Source organism: Macrobrachium nipponense, chromosome 4, assembly GCF_015104395.2.
Source record: "Macrobrachium nipponense isolate FS-2020 chromosome 4, ASM1510439v2, whole genome shotgun sequence".
NCBI classification, from domain to species: domain Eukaryota; kingdom Metazoa; phylum Arthropoda; class Malacostraca; order Decapoda; family Palaemonidae; genus Macrobrachium; species Macrobrachium nipponense.
This window is the reverse complement of record NC_061100.1, coordinates 57,702,661-57,720,253: the sequence shown is the minus strand read 5'-3', so window position 1 is coordinate 57,720,253 and position 17,593 is coordinate 57,702,661. Positions and strand designations below refer to the sequence as shown.

At 40.0% G+C, this 17,593-nt stretch overlaps 2 protein-coding genes across 2 annotated transcripts in view; both read right to left on the bottom strand.

Annotated features, from left to right (window-relative positions):
- The window catches only part of LOC135211370 (uncharacterized), a 36,598-nt gene extending 30,415 nt beyond the window's left edge, over positions 1–6,183 (bottom strand). Inside the window, exon 1 of the mRNA XM_064244684.1 lies at positions 6,109–6,183. Coding sequence (XP_064100754.1) covers positions 6,109–6,183 — 75 coding nt within the window. The remainder of the gene's footprint in view (positions 1–6,108) is intronic.
- The window catches only part of LOC135210934 (intraflagellar transport protein 81 homolog), a gene marked incomplete in the record, with an annotated part of 587,949 nt that overhangs the window by 518,631 nt on the left and 51,725 nt on the right, over positions 1–17,593 (bottom strand).

The window sequence follows — 17,593 nt, the reverse complement described above, 5'->3', positions numbered from 1 at the left end:
TTAAAGTAATCCAAGCGTGAAATCAGTTACGCAAGACGGTATACTGTGACTTGCGCTTTCCTGCTTGAAGTTCTAGGGCTCCTCCTCACATCATAGAAAATGCTCTTGCGGATGCAAACTAAGATTTGCTCAACCTACCTAGCCGTTGCAACATGGACTGCCATTGACGTCAGCTAACTTTAAACTCTTTGGAATACAAACATAAATTGTAGAAACTATAATAATTACATTCACCACTTACAGTGATGCAATAATATCCCCGTTTCACGAGGAAACAAATAAATATTATCCTTGTGATACATAGTACTACAATCGGAAATTCACATTCTATTTACCAGATCTCTATGAATGAATCCATCTCAGAAATTCCAATTACTTCGGACATATATCATGTTTTTAAGTATCTGAATGGTTTTGTATTGCAGTTTTTAATTTATATAATTTGCACCTGTATTTTTCATATTCTAGAGTAAATTTAGCTAGATTATGTCTTTTCAGTAAAAACAAATGGGAAATTCGATGAACGAAAGCTAATGAAAACTGTATCCTGACTTTTCTTGCCAAGTGTACATAGACCTACCCCCAAGCTCCCAATGACTTTACACCCTAAACATCAAGGCAAAGAGGCCAAGGATAAAAGGAATTCTCCCTTTGCCTCTTTCCCCCCAATACCATGCCAGCCACTGATTAATGTCCCCAAGGTATTGCAATTCTCATACACAGTTTCTATCACTTAATAGAGCGAAGCCAAAATAGACTTACACTTCCAGTAAGTCAACTGTACAATTGAAGAGAAGAGACATATTGTGCCTGAAAGCATACGAAGTAGCCACTGCTCTGATGCCGTGTGCTTTCACCTTAAAGGAAGGCAGAATGTCCGCTGGGATTCAAGCATGTGCCTCGTTAATAAGGTCTTCAAGGAAGAATGACAGGGTGTCCTTAGACAGGGCGCAGGAAGGATTCTTATTCTGGTCCAAGGATATCCATCAGGTTTCTTAATTAAGAAATAGTGAGGCCAGAGCTTAGAATGATCCTCGTTCTTCACCAGAAAGCCGAAAGTAAAAGTACAGACTGCATCTCCCAGTGCAAATCCTATTTGCTTGTCAGTGGCCTGAAGCTCGCTGGTACGCTTGGCTATGCCAAAATGACAAGGAGCGAGTCTTCCTAGTAAAGTTTTTTTCTTAGCGACGCAGGATCAGAGGCTTGAAAGAGGAGTGTTTAGCCATTTAAGAACCACATCAAGATTTAAAGAGACAGCGTCAATACTCGGTTGCTTGGAAGTCTCAAAGACTTGAGATCGTAAAGGTTCTAGTCAGAGGACAGATCTAATCCTCTCTGTTTTATACACAAAACTGAGCATGGCTCTATATCCTCTGATGGTGAAAGGAGCGAGCCCTTTGGAGCTTCTTACATTGAGAAGGACGTCTGCTATCTCAGTACAGACATCTTAGAAGATGAGATGTTATGTCTGGTACACCATCTGCAAAAGACTGCTCACTTAGACTTGTAGACCCTGGATGAGGATTAATGTCTGCATTTAGCAATAGCCTCTACAACTGCTCTTGAAAGTCCCCGGACAGTCTAAAGCCTGTCACAGAAAGAGCGGATAAACTGGTGAAACCTCCTGAAGTGAGGCTGTCTAAGTAAATGTTGGGCAGAAGTAGCAAAGGGAAGTCAACTAGAAGACTCAGAAGATTCTGGAATCACTCTCTTTGGGGCCAGAAATGAGTTATCAGGCCATTGTTACATTGTAATGCAATTTAAACTTCCTGACTATGTTGAGGTGGTGAGAAGGCATAGAGGTCCAGTTTCAACCAATTCTGCAACATGGCATTTGTCGCCCATGCCTGAGGGTCCGAGGTCGCAGAGCAGAAGTGAGGATGGCAATTTTTCCTTGATGTGGTGAACAGATCCAGTGTTGGTCAGCCTAACAGTTTCCAGAGGTCGTTGCAGACCTGGGGGGTCCTAGTCCACTCTGATGACTTGGTTCATCTGCTACTATGTTCAACCTCTCTGGATGGGATGGAGATGGAACAAGTGACTATCTTCACTTGGTCCTGGACTGCCCAGAGCAGGAGGTCCTTTGTTGCCTCACAGAGGAAGGAGTTAGTCCCACCCTCACTTGATGTTGCCTAGTGCCACGGTGTCTGAATTGACTACCACTGCCTTGCCGCTGACCATGTGAGAAAGCTAGAAGACCTAAATGAATGGCTTTGAGTTCTTTGACATTTATGTGAAGGTTCCTCTGACTTGGACACCACATCCCAAAGACCTCCATGTCCCTCCCCAACCTAGGTCTGAGGCATTGGAGAAGAAATCTAGGTCGTGATTCACTAAGTAGTGACTTTCCTTCCAAAAGCCTTTTTGCAAACATCCACCATTGCAGGTCTGACTTTATCTCTGTAGTGATAAGGGAATACAAAAGAGTTGGGCTACGTTCTTCTTTTCAGCTGACCCTTAGGAAGAACTACAGGACTCTCAAATGGAGTCTGCTTAACCTTACAAACTGTTTGATAGAGGCAGTGTCCCCTTCACACAAACAAGGCTCATCCATCCCCGATTGGCCAAGCCAAGACTGGAGTGAGAAAAACTGTGGACTATCTGCAGGCAGGATTTTATCCTTTTGGGGAATGGAAAACCCAAAAACTCTGAGAGCTAATCTTCATTCCCAAATAAAGAATCTCCTGAGTCAGAGACATTTGTACTTCTGAAGACTGATAAGAATTCCTAGCTCTTGGGTGAGGACAAGGGTCTTCTGTAAGTCCTTCATGCACTGCTCCCTCGAAGATGAACGAAAAAGCCAGTCGTCGAGGTGGAGGCAGATGTTGATGCCGAGAAGATTTGGAACCATTCCACGAGAGGGGCAATAATCTCATGAACTCTTGAGCTGTAGAGAGGCCAAAGCAAAGGGCCCGAAACTGGAAAATCTGTCTAATTGCCCTGGTGAATGGATGATAATACACACCAATTCATCTCTGTCCTGAACTTAGTCCTCTGGACAATGAAGTTCAGAGTGCTGACGTCTAGGACAGGCCTCAACCCACTGATGACTGGGCACTACAAAGTGGCGGTTGTAAAACCTATCCGTAGAGCCATCCTCTACCTCCGCTATGGCTTCTTTCTGGAGAAGGGAAGGAACTTCTTATGAAAGGGCTGAATACTTTGTGGAGCTGAGTGTGCAGTCAATGTAATTAGAGAGGTGACTAAAGGAAGATTCTTCTTGAAGGAGATGGTGTAGCCCTCCTTCATGACTTGTATGATCCATGGCTCTGCTCCTCTGGTGCTCCACCTTTCAAAAAAAAAAGGTTTAGTCTGGCTCCTACAGGTCCACGAAGGACAAGTACATCACTTTTTGGTCGAAGTCTAGAAGAGGATTTTTTTATCAACCTGGCCTAGAATCGTACATCAGTACAGGATTTAGGGGAAACTTCTGTCCATCCCCACGAAAGGGCTGTGGCTGGAGCAGCGAGACTGTCCTAGCACCAAACGACAAGGTCCCTTAGGGTACTTTGAAGACTATGCCAGAAGGTAAGGTATGGAGTTCTTTCGTAAGTCTGTGACCATTTCCTGACAATGGCCTGGGGCAAATAGATAAACATGGTCCAGGGTTGAGAGAAGAGTAGTGCAGATTTCTGACTGAAGTAACTCCTTTCATGTGACAGCGCACCATAGTTCCTTCTTTTTGAGGAATCCCATTAAAAGAGTGCTGCAAATTCAAGAGAGCCATCTCTGATGGCCTTGTCTGCGTAGGACAGTAATACCCACCTAGTCTGCAGCAAAGTCCTCTGCTAGAACAAGACAGTCCTCAATCTTATTCGTGAGGGCTCTGACTGTCCAGTCAAGAAAACTGAACATCTCAAATACCTTAAAAGATATTTTTGACGAGTGGTCTAGCTCTGCCACTGAAACATAACTTTTGCAGATGGGAAAGCAAACCAGAACAGAGTCAATTAGGCCAGAAGTTGCCGTAGAAGAAGGCAGAGACTCCAAGGAAGCAGCTTCTCCTGTGACGTATGCAAGATATCTCTTGCACATCAACCTCGAAGAAGGGAGGGCGAAGTAGCCTTACCTTGTTTTTTTCTTACGAGACCCAGTCATCGACCTTTTTCGAGGCTTTCTTGGAGGTAGAGGACAGTACCATTCAAGGCCAGCCGAGAGTGACAGTCTGATTTCTTGTGAGGAAGATTGAGGCAGGAGAAAAACTGGAGCAGCTGATAAAAAAAAAAAAAAAAAAAAAAAAAAAAAAAAAAAAAAAAAAAAAAAAAAAAAAAAAAACTTGAAAGGAATGCTAGCACATGAAAAGGAGCTCAGTAAGTCGAAAGGGCAGGTTTTTTTATCCACTTCCTCTTCATCGGAAGAAATTGGAGACAAAAGGGATCCCCTGTTAAGACTGGTCAAACCGATGCGATATGCAAATAGCCCATAATGTCTGCCAATTGTAGCTTAATGGGCGCCAAGGACCAGGTCCATTGTCTCAGGTGTAAACAGGGCTCAAAGGTAGAGCGGGAAGGCTGAGGACTATGAGGTGGCTCCTTAGCTGCTTACTGGGAATTGGAGGAGAAGCCTCTCGAAAGGACCGGAAACTGTCTACGTTGGATGACAAATCACTCACATTCACAAAAACACCTTTCCAGTGGCTATCTGCAGTCAAAGCCCGAGTGCCATGCCCAAATGAGAGGGGTGATTGCCCATGGGCAAACCCCACAGAACCTTCCTTGACCTCCCGTCTGTCTTCTCCCAGGTTCATGGGAATATGACACTGACCTTCATCTGGGCGAGCCTGCAGGGCAAGCAGACATCTCCTCCACTGGCACTACAATTTCACTTTTCTTGTCACTAAACACCACATCCATAAGGACCCTTACAGAGGCTCCTAACTCAGCCAGAACTCACCATAAGGTTGAACTTGCAATCAATCCTGCCTTCGAAGCTGGCAATGGCATCAGGGTTGAAGCATGGGTGCCAGGCACAGGAGTTGGTGGTACAAAGGTAGGAGGACTGGAGATAAAAGACAAGATGGAATGGAGAGGAGGAGGAATAGAAGGAACATCTACAGCACTAGGATTAGTAGTAGCTCAAGGCTGCATGCCCAACTGCAGTTCTTGCAGCTGCCTTCCTCTTCCTATCTCTATCAAGCTTATCAAAAATGGGATGTGTGGTAATCTACTATCATCACACGACGCCCCTCCCCACCCCCGACAATACCTAATACTAGAGGAAGTTGAATCAGACATTATAAATCACAATAAAAACCTAAGCTAACTAGGTATGTAATTCTGACAATACTTTAACAAATTCTGGGATATGACCAAAAGACAGATGAAAGAATTAAAAAAAGAGCTACTGCATACAATTGATGTTACTCAGAAAACAGCAGAAATGAATTGAGCTCTTCTGCTTTGTTGTTTTTATTCATTCCCCGATAGTAGGTGGGGCTGACACTACTGCAGCTTTTAAATTTGAGCTGCCGTGCAGGTGGAATCTATAGCTATGTAATTAGAACATACTTGGTAAGTTGCTTATACACAACAGTTGATTATCCTATCGTTGCAGCTGTTCACACTACCATTTACAAAATGTGAATTGCACCCGGGGTATATACATAGTGCCATTTACATTTGGCTCTCCACTTCCACTCTCTTCTTCATTTGCTCTTCCAATCTAAAAGCCCAAGAAACGTACTGTTCAACTGCTGTTACTAATTATGTATAGTGAACCAATATAAAAAAAACACATAAACAGTAACAGCTAAAAGCAATTATGTATCAAACATTTAAAAATTGAAGAATTTAACAGTTGAGAATGAATAACATGAAACAATAAGTACTAACATAAGACCTGAACTAATGAACGTGTTGTAAATAAATAAACAAAAAAGGAATGAAATAAATAGATAATAGTGTAGGAGTTTATGGTAAGCCTGAAAATATCAAATGGGATGTGGTGGAATCATAAAAAAACATAAAAAACATGCAGCGCACGCAAATCATAGCCAGACATCTTTTCTTTCTTCTATTAAGGAAGGCAATTGTCTGGGACTTCCCGATACTGTACATAATATTAAAAGTAATGGATTTCAGGTAAAAAGAAATCATAAATTACCAGTACCTTTCCAATGGTGAGTTGTTTAGTAAATGATGTCTTGGACATCAACTCCAGCTTTTTTGTTTTTTCGACAGGCATCACACGTTAAATCACGTTACTTTTTTCTCTTGAGTTATTGTATGAATCGAGTAGTTCTTGCATGTTACCTCACTCCAGGGTATAGATGGTAATGAGAGGGACAAAGATTCAAAAACTGTCCACTGAGCTGGATTCTGAAAAATATTTTATGTACGTACAACCTTAATGTAAGTCATTCTATAATTTTCAAAATTCTTGAAATCTTTCAAATTTGTTAAAGGAATGAAACATTTTATTCATCAAACATTATCATATACATATCTGCCTAGCACTTTGAAGAAGGAAATGTTTTGATGTAAGAGGAGACTGAAGGTTGAATAATAAAGGAAATATCAGATTTACTACAGTTTAGATTAACTGTTTTGAAGAATAGGTTTCTTCCAAAAATGATGACAATGATGAACCAGAGCAATTTTTTTACAAGTTAAATAAAACATTGATGAGCAATAAAACCACCTATTATAAAAATTATTCCTGGTATGTAATAATCATTATAAAAGATAGTAGCATTCCACACTTGTGTAAACAAATACAAGCTCATTTCTTCTTTAATTTACCAAATAATGCACTGAGAATTGCCACATGTTATCTGCATATGCACTGAGAATTGCCACCATGTTATCTGCATATTCTAAGACTAAAATTCTATTTGAAAAGTGTAAATTTTGCCATTTTTTTTCATTATGTTGTGCTTGTATTCTGAGCATTTGTGGGGAGATAAAACTCTTATGTTCTCTGAATTTCTTAATAGTGATTCTGACTAATAGTTATGGATCATCACTTCAGGCAACACAAGATAGAAGACAGTAGAAAGAACAATTATGATTTGAACCCAAGTAAATGAAAAAGGAATTCATAAAGGATATCATTATTTCCAATTCTTCAGTGTCCTCTCTGTCACTCTATCATTCCCATATTCAACAAATATGGGGCAAAGGTGTAATGCCTCACACGACTTCACACAATTATGTGCAACAAAACTCTTGTACAAAGAATAATACTCACTTTATATCCACATAGTGTACACTGCAACTGACTGGCTAAGTACCCTTGAAAAGGATTATCATGAAGCTTGTTTTGAGTCTTCAATTCTGTTTTTCTGGATTTCATACGAGGTACAGTATTGTATCCTCTTCTTTTAATCTTATCACCTTTCATAAGTGATACACTTCCCATACAAATCACATCAGATTTTGAGATTGTACACAGTGTTTCTGGCTCATTTTCTATAAAGTTTCTCATTTCACAACTTGTCAATTTCACTCCTTTGGCCAGTGAAGACAGAACTGTCTTCAACAGTGTTATCACATTTCAGAGAGGACACACTATTTTCATCTATGTCGCTCTCACGCCCTGGGCTACTCCAGCCATTATGATGCCCACTGAGTACATCATCACTTCCACAGGCACCATTTTCAACACTTACATTGATTTACAAACATCTTGATAAAGAACACAGATACTTGAGCACTTTTTAAGTCAGAAATGTCAGTGTCTTGTTGACTGGGTTTCTCTAATAGTTCAGAACTTGCACTAACACTACTTGAAGCATCACTTGAGTTTAAAAGCCGTTTCTCATACCTCACTACATTACGTTTAGTTTCTCTATTTTTGCTCCAGCAATCAGATTTAAAGACAACACCAACACCGCCCATATGAAATGATTCAGCACCATCTGATTCCATCCACGAAACATCCAAAAGGGATGGCATGGATGAAGTATTCAATAATTCTTCATCTATAGTGGCAGTCAAGGCATGAAAGAGTTCATGGGCATCTTGTCTTCAGAGGAGATAACCCATCCATGCCCTCTTAGGGACACATAACTTCACCAGCACACGCATCCCCTTTATAGTCATCTCCATTATTGAGCACTATCAAAAGTAAACCAATATTCAATTAGCTAAACACATACATGAATTTAGTTCTAATGTGGAATTAAAATAAAAAAGCCAATTGATTATGCTAACTTTTACAACCCTTAGACAAAACTATTAGCCTAATGTTCCATAAAGAGAACTCGCTAAGAATCATCAATGACATTTTAAAAACAAAACATAAATGCAACTGTATTTTACAAATTTTATTTATTGATAGGAACTAAATATCTAAATTTCAGTGAATGACTGCTAATAATAAAAAAAGAGAACCATGTCTAACAGATACAAACCTCTTATTTTACTTTATGCCTATGGGCAAGTTAAGCTGGTGAAATTTTCTCTTGAGAGAATGAATCTTCCATATCAATTCTCAAAAACTGAAAGTGTTTTCTTATACAATTCTATCCTTACTGTCTATTCTCTAACAGACCGAAGTATAGAAGTCTTCAGATACATTTGTCACCTAACACCAAAATTATGTTTCACTCAATTACATGTTTTATGCATACTATATTTACAAAATCTGGACGCATGATTTAAGGGCTGGGAAGAATGTACTCGCTATAAAATTAATGGGTATACATGAAAAAACCATTGAACTATAAGAATTGCATTATCACAACCCAATAACCAAATATTTGCTCAAATAGCAACTTAGGGCACCGGAAGACTATTGTGAGCCAATTATCTTAAATAAAGATAAAATACTTTACTACCTACAACAGACATGTCTTATTTTTAAAAGCAACATCAAGAGGACTGCTTTTGTGGATTTGTTATCTTACCTGCTGCGTTGTCCCATCTGATGCAATACATACTATGATTCTCAAGATGATCTTTTAACCTACTTCTTTTGCTGTCATGTAGGAAGGAACACTCTGTCACTGTTGGCCCCTTAATTACTGGGTCCTTCCAGGCACTATCAGACTACCCTCATGGACAATGCAGAATGCCCAGGACATTACTCAAAGACAGAAGATAGGAAAGGTTGTTGTGGTACAGTTTTGGACATGATTTAAAAAAAAACCTTTGCTTCAAAGCCAAGTGAAAATGACAGTACTACCAATGTCCAAATTATAGTGTGAGTCCTCTCTAAACAGTGCAAGAATTTTGTTGACCATTATTGAACATGCTAATAGCAGTGGGTAGACAACCTTCAAGTGCAAGCTCCAGCAATAAAACCACTCAAGTAATTTGTATAGAGACTTGGTAAACCTTCAAGACCAATACTACAAGGTCCTCTTCAACTCCTCTGATGAACCATATCTAGTCCATGAAGCTCAAATACCTCTCAGAAGGTAACCCTACAAGTACATAGTGAATGACAACTTCAATAATCAAATAAAATTCTACAGTCACTGGAATAGTGGATAACTGACTGGATCCGAGACAACGGATGCACTATTGTCGCTCTCAGGATGACCTGCCATAGAAAGTAAAATATAAATTTTCATAATAAAATTTATTTGAATCCTAACCTAATGTTAAAGATAGCTTATATTTCTGCGCAATAGGCGAGTTGGGATTCATGAAAGAACGAATGGCTGCCTGGAATACTGTCAATTACACCTGTTCGCCACTGTTTCAAATGTCTTAGCTCTGGCCAGAATTCTACTTGATAGCCCATGAAGTTGTGGAGAAGCTGGGTGGGGTCTTCTTGAACAGTAGCTAAGTATCCAAACAATAAATTTTATGAAAATCTATATTATTAGAGATGAATCTTGCCTACTGTTAAAGATAGCTGATTCGACATTGAGAAGAGGATGGAGGTGGGTAGAGCAGCAAGACAAAATCAACAGAGCTAAAGGTTCTTGCATGAAAACTCAAAACATTCTTTATTGATCTGGAATCCTTTCTGGATCTTACTGCCATCAGAAGTTGGATTCCATTCAGGGAGCAAGGCTCTCATCTGTGTGCAGTGTAGAGCAGCCTTGCAGAGAAAAACCAGTTCAATTCAGTGGTGTGAGGGGACCCCTGTGCCTGGGTCCACAAGCCCATAAAGAGACAGATACTAAAATTATGACATTTTATAAAAAATGTTTTATATATACTACCGAGTAATTACATAGCTATAAGTTCCACTTATACGGCAGCTTGAATGCAAAAATATAGGGGGTAACACTTCAAACTACTGTGTAGGTGACCAGTTCCATCCACTAGTGGGAGAAGAGGAACAACTGTAAGCAGAAAGCTCAGTTTGTTCATGTCTTATGTCCATCAGCAAAGAGGAGGGTGGGCTCTGATCATGTAATTATTGGTAAGTATGTGTATATAAAACATTACATATATTTATTAAAAATGTCATTTTTATGTAAGTACGTAACTTACCAAGTAATACATAGCTGATTCCCACACTGACAGGAGGTGGGAGACATGGATATATACTACGTCAAAATACTAAGTTATGTAATAAAGTGAAACAGAAAAGTTGCTAGCATTGAATACAACGCTTGTCGTTTTCTTATCAGTTAAGAGAGCTACTGGGATACTGCCTCTGGTTGGTGCTGGTGCTCATCTTAACCTACAGTGGTATGGTGATATAGCAAAGTGTCACCTACTTACTACATAAGTGGGAGCGTTTTATAGTAAAGGTTATGTCTAAATGCTGGTAATGCATGATAGGTGACCACCCGTTGAGGCCTGGGCACAGCATCAAATTAAAACAACCATACTACAATATTGTCACCTACACTGAGATAAAAACCACAACTCATTCACTGAGAGTGGTGGGTGCTTCAAGTGAATTGCACCCTGGCACCACCAAACTTGGCATCTTCTTACAAGATGAAGAGATAATGGGAAAAAAATTCTATGCTTCTTTCTGCTTTACCATGCCAGTCACTAGAAATGGTCTGAACACTTGTAACTTCCATCAAATTATTGAGAAACAAAGAATGATTACATTCCTTGTATAGTTCGAAGGCAGAATGGAACAAATAAGGCATAAAATATATAAAGCTAAAGGGGTAGAGGTACTCTGATGTCCTCGCTTTACTTAGAAGAAAGCAAATAGCTTTCATAATTCTGAGTGTGCACAAGGTAAAAGTTCATAAGGGTAATATGTTCTAGTCAGTGGAGAAAAGGATCTTGCCATATTGCTATATGTAAAGGATGGTCCTCTGAAAATTCTAAACAATGGACAGAGTGACTTGGAGAATGATCTGGTGTCAGGCTATAGCTGGTGCCAGAAGCACTGCATGCCAGTCGAGCTGCGAGCTCAGGACTGGTGGACGCTCATGGGAGTTAGCAGGAGCTCAGAGCAAGAGATGGTGGCAGGCTGTAACTAGAGCTAAACAAGTAGATGCTGGGTGTGCTGGGCACCAAGCAAGCTCAAAGTCATGGCTCTGGAAGCTCTATAGCTGGTGTCAGACAGCAGCTGATGCCAGATTTTAGCTGTCGCCCATTAAACTGGGTAATGAGGCTTTTGTTCACGGAGTGGGTAAATCTGTCTTTTGGCCCGACAGTGAAGAAATTCTTGGAAGAGAAGCGCCTCCCTCTGAAATGCTGACGGTGTTGGACAAGCCCCTGCTTACCTCCTGGCCTCGAGGAAGATATCCTAGAAGAGTATTTCTTTCATCAAGGTTCTTTATCTTCACCTAACACCACCCCTCTCCTCCAGCCCATGGACAGCAAATGATATTGAACTTTAAGAAGCTGTATACGAAACATCTTTTCAAGAGATGTTTCGACATCACCAATACCACAAACCTCACCTTGCGTGAATTTTGGAAGGAGCATTTTGTTTGATGTTGATATGCATCCGACTCATTGACCAAGCTTGGCAGGAGGTTTCGAGGCGAACCTTGAATTCCTTGTGGAGGAAACTCTGGCCTGATGACATACCCGCCCGAGACTTCGAGGGATTCGACGTGGGCGAAGCTGGTGCTGCAGATTCAGGAACAGTTGACGATCCTGAAAACTGTTTTGCAACCACATCTTGACAAGATATTGCACTCGGCACGTCCTTGGGGCTGGTCGTCCACGAGGACGACTCAACGACCTTCTCGAGGAGCACCAAGAGAAGCTTACGACGGATGACCTGAAGGAGTTGGAGGGCATGCAACATAATGTCGTTCGAGAGGAGTTCTCTCAGCAGCGGCGAGGAGGAGGAGGACGACCCTTATGACAACGGCAGAAATTAAGGATGTTCTAGCTGCTTTTTCATAAAGTGCAATCATTTGTAGAAAAAAAGACCCCGAAAAGGCTTACACAGGTCGCATGCTTGCGCAGTTCGATGACACTTGACTGAGCGTTTCAGGAACATTGTGAAAAGTAGGCAGAAGCAATCTTCCTTGGATAGTTATTTTTTAAAGAGGCCTTTAGTACTAGCAGGAGTATGTAAGCAAAAAGGAAGAACTAAGTGATACTAAAAGAACAGAAAGTTGAAAGTGGTGATGAAGTTAAAATTTTGTAAAGAAAGAAAAAAAAAAGTACGTAAAATATAAAAAAAAAAATAAAAAAAAAAAAATTTTTTTATTTTATTTGACTTTTTGCAAAGTTAAGTGTTACAGTTTTGTTAATGTGTTTTGTAAAGTTTAGTTTATATATGTTTTCCTACATTTTTTTGTTTCGTAAAGTTAAGTGACGTACGTATCTGCCATTTGTCCTCCTCCTCTGTAGCCACTTTCGGAGATAGCCTCACTCAAAAGGTAAGCTTCCACATTTTACTACATACGTACAGTATTTCTTGTATACCATGTACACTAATACATTTATTGACAGGTAATTAGCAGTACGTATTAAGTTAGGTATTAAATGGTCCAAATTGTTGTAGTATTTCATTGTTTATAGGTCAATTTAGCTTTATTATGAAATTTATGGGGTGTTTTTGGAGGGCTTGGAGCAGATTAGCCATTTTACATGTAAAATGCGGTCCAAGATACGAAAAGCTCATGATACGAAGGCCGCCTCAGAACGGATTACTTTCGTATCTCGAGGTACCACTGTATTAACGTCCCATTTACAAACCTATTAAAAAAACTTTCATTTCTTAATATGGGCGTCAGTTAGCTTGCTCTTCTAAGGAGCCACAACACTCTTGAATCCCAACTTGCGTGACAAGTATGTCTGTAAAGTACGTACTTTACACTTTCCTAAAACTTCAGGGTTTTCTTTCCTGAACTGACGAGCGCTGCGTGAAGGATTAAGCTCTGCTTCCCTTCTCAGAAGTGAAATAGATCGTTCAGACAGCAAGGGGGTCCTCCCCAGACTTCTTGGCGGGAAGAGGTACCTCTTTCTTGCCTGACGCCTTGTACCTCACGACAATGTTCTGAACTGTTTCGACGCTTCAAATCCGTCTGCCGCACAATTTCAGCGGTATTTAACCCTAATTCAAAAACATTGAATGACCCTTACACTATCATCCCTAGATGTATAAGTACCCACCATTACGCCATAAAGGCACAGGGAATGGCAACACAAGGCAAACACCAGAGACAAGTAAGTCCTGACAGGAGTGCCAGCAACACAAACTAACTTAGACCACGGCTAATGGGCTACTAATCAGTTATTGTTTCCCTAATCAAGGACACAGTGGAAAACAACGAAAGGTGCCAGTTAGTCATTTTTTTCTCTCGGGGATTTTCCATGACCGATATGGAGAATTTCCTTAAGACGCTGATTACGAAAGGCTCAAAACATACGAAAAACTCGAGATACGAAAGCTAATAAGAAAAATTTTACTCTTTACATACGACAATTGCTCAAGATACAAAAAAGTTGTTGCTGTAAAGTCCCCCCCCCCCCCCCCGAGATTCACCTGGACCACGCTAAAACAATTTTGAAAAATCATGCGCCGCCAAACTGAGTAGACTCGCCACCATCCTCCTGCTCTCCATGGTTCCTGATGCTAGTCACCGCCACGAGATCCTTCTCTCTATTGGTCAGCATCCCTCCCATCATGCATCTAGTATGTAGCGGCGTGCTTTTTCGGCCACTACACAGCATCATCTGTATCGTACGCACATGGTATTCATTCGTTCTAACAATTTCGTTTATTAACGTAAATTCGCTAGGGATTTCGTTGTAGTATATTGTATCCGTGTTGTGTGAGAACTTTACTCCATACGTATACGTTATACATAACATAATTAAGTACAGTATGACGTAGTCATGGGTCCCAAAAAAAGTTGAAATTCACAGAAAGAAGAGGATGCTCTCTTTGGAAACAAAGATGGAGCTTATCCCAAGAAGTATGAAGCTGGAATGCGAATGAGTGTGATCGCCAAGGAATACAACCGAAATCTGTCGACAATAGGCACCATCCTTAAGCAGTAAGGATGCCATCAAAGCAGCTACACCTTCCAAGGGCGTCACTATTTGTCCAGCAAGAGGACCCACATGCACGACGAAATGGAAAAAAGCTTTTCTTGTATGGATAAAAGGAAAACAAAGAAATCGCTGGCGATACGATAAACGGAGCGGCAATCTCCCAAAAGGCAGTGCTATTTCGGCGATTTGATTGCCAAGGCCGAAGACAACGGAGGAGAAGGGACATCACCGCCAATCTCCGAGTTCAAGGCTTAACATGGGTGGTTCGAGAAATTCCGCAAACGGACTGGCATCCTTTCGGTGGTGCGGCATGGGGAGGTTGCCAGCTCAGACACGAAAGCGGCGCCGGAAGCCTTTAAAAAAGACGTTCGACAAGATGATGACCAAGGATGGCTACAGTTCTCAGCAAGTCTTCAACTGTGATGAGACTGGCCTTTTTTGAAAAAAAAATGCCTCGTCGGACGTACATCACGGAGGGGAGAGAAGAAGCTACCCGGGCATAAGCCTATGAAAGACAGGCTTACGCTCGCATTTGTTCGAACGCAGTGTGGGGGATTGCAAGGGTGAAGCCCCTACTTTGTATCATTTGGAGACTCCTCGAGTCTTCAAGGCCCACAAAGTGCTTAAGGAGAAGCTTCCGTGATGTGGAGGGCTAATGCGAAGCCTGGGTAACAAGGCTTTTGTTCACCGAGTGGGTAAAATCTGTGTTTCGGCCTGACAGAAGAAAATTCTTGGGAAGAGAGCGCGTTTGTTAGGAATTATGCATCATTTTGTGATAATATTTTCTCTGTGTTGCATTGATCGTTTTTACAATGTGTTATATACCAAAATGATCGCAATTTAGTGTACATACAACAACAAAAATTAACTCGTTAGCTTTAACCGTTGCTCACAGCGCGATTTGAATACAATTATATAGGAAATTTTGTTTTTTTCGCTATCATATATCGCATTATTTATACATACTATATGATGATATTTTTTTCATTTCTGATGGCTCTGCATACTAAAACTTCAGGGCAATGACAAAAAAAAGGAGCCAAAAATGAAACTCTTTATCTTGAAAACTAAGCCCGCTGTGATTTTTTTGAAAAAAAAGTATTTTTTCCACTTCCGCGCTCACTCAGAGACCCCGTCCGGCATACGGGAGACAATTCTTATTATACCCTTCGGCGTAAGAGAGTTTTAAGTGTTACAGTTTTGTTAAGGTGTTTCATAAAGTATAGTTTATGTGTTTTCTTTACATTTTTTCATGTGTTTCGTAATGTTAAGTGACGTTACGTATCTGCCGTTTGTCCCTTCTCTGTCGCCACTTTCGGAGATAGCCTCACTCGAAAGGGTAAAGCTTCCACATTTTACTACATACGTACAGTATATCTTGTATACCATGTTACACTAATACACCTTTATTTACAGGTAATAGCAGTACGTATTAAGTTAGGTATTGAATGGTCCAAATTGTTTTGTAGTATTTCATTGTTTATAGGTCAATTTAGCTTAATTATGAAATTTACTGGGGTGTTTTTTTGGTTTGGAGGGCTTGGAACAGATTAGTCATTTTACATGTAAAAATGTGGTCCAAAGATACGAAAAAACCCATGATACGAAGGCCGCCCTCGGAACAGTTAAGTTCGTATCTCGAGGTACACTGTATTATATATATATATATATATATATATAGATATATATATATATATATATATATATATATATATATATATATATATATACGTATATATATATATATATATGTATATATATATAATATATAGAATATATATAGATAATATATATATATATATATATATATATATATATATATATCTATATAAATATATTATATTTATATATATATATATATATATATACTATATATATATATATATATATATATATATACGTATATATTATATTTTTGACTTCTCGCCATATCAACCGTTGAATTTCCCGTTTTTTTTCTAGGGATTTTTCTGAAAAATAATGAGCTCTTCATTAGCCATGAAAAAAGAGTTTTCATCATGTTACTTCATAAGAAAAAATATTATATGCATCCCCAGGCATAAGGATAAGAGCATCCCCCAAGCACTAGATTTATCCCAGAAAAAACGTCACGAAAGTCTGGCAAACATTGTTGGGAGATGATCTCGAAAAAATGTTGGTAATGTAAACACCCACCTTCCACCTCTTGTTCTTCCACAACTTATCAACCTATTTCATACTTGAGAGCGCACAACCCCTCTTACTCTTTCTCAGAAGGAACATATTCCTTGGAAGAGAAATCAAACTGTTCTCATGGGTTTCACATTAAAAATGCAAATAAAAACTAAGAAAATCATCAGAGAAAACAGGGGAAATTGTGAAAAAAAACATGTGTGAACTAACCAGACTGTGCATCAACTGATGAGGAGGCTGTGACGTATAGCCAAGAAGGTCCAGGATTGGTAAAAAAAAAAAAGTAGGAGCAGCTTAGTGTGTGTTAGTACAGCCTACCCCATGCTGCTAAAACCAATAGGAGACATAACCCAACACTACAAGCTTTCCTATTGTGCTATGGAAGTTATGACGAACATACAGTGGAACCTCGACATACGAAAGTCCCAACTTACGAAAAAATTCAAGTTACGAAAGCAAATACAATGTGTTTTTTGCCTCTGCATACAATAATAATTCAGATTACAAAAGGTTGTTACTGTAAAGTCCCGAGATTTGCCCGGACCCACTGAGAACAATTTTTTAAAACTGGCGCGCCGCAAAACTGAGTAGACTCACCACCCATCCTTCCCGCTCTCCCATTGGTTCCTGATGCTAGTCACTGCTGTAAGATTCTGCTCTCCTATGTCCTAGCATCTAACCCATCATGCTCTACGTAAAGGCGTTCTTTGGCCACCCGGTAGCAGCATCGTTATCATAAGCACAACGGAATTTGTTCGTTCATATACGATTTTGTTTGTTAAAACGTAAATTTCGTGTTAGTGATTTCGCTTTGTACTTTATCATGTTGTGTGAGAACTTTAGTAACTTAATTAAGTATGTAAGTCATGGGTTCCCCCAAGAAAGTTGTGAAAGTTCACGGAAAGAAGAAGATGCTTTCTATGGAGACAAAAAGGGAGATTATCAAGAAGTATGAAGCTGGCATGCGGTGAGTGTGATCGCTAAGGAATACGGCCGAAAATCCGTTGACAATATGCACCATCAAAGCAGCTACACCTTTCAAGGGCGTGGGGACTATTTTGTCCAACAAGAGGAGCCACAGTGCCACG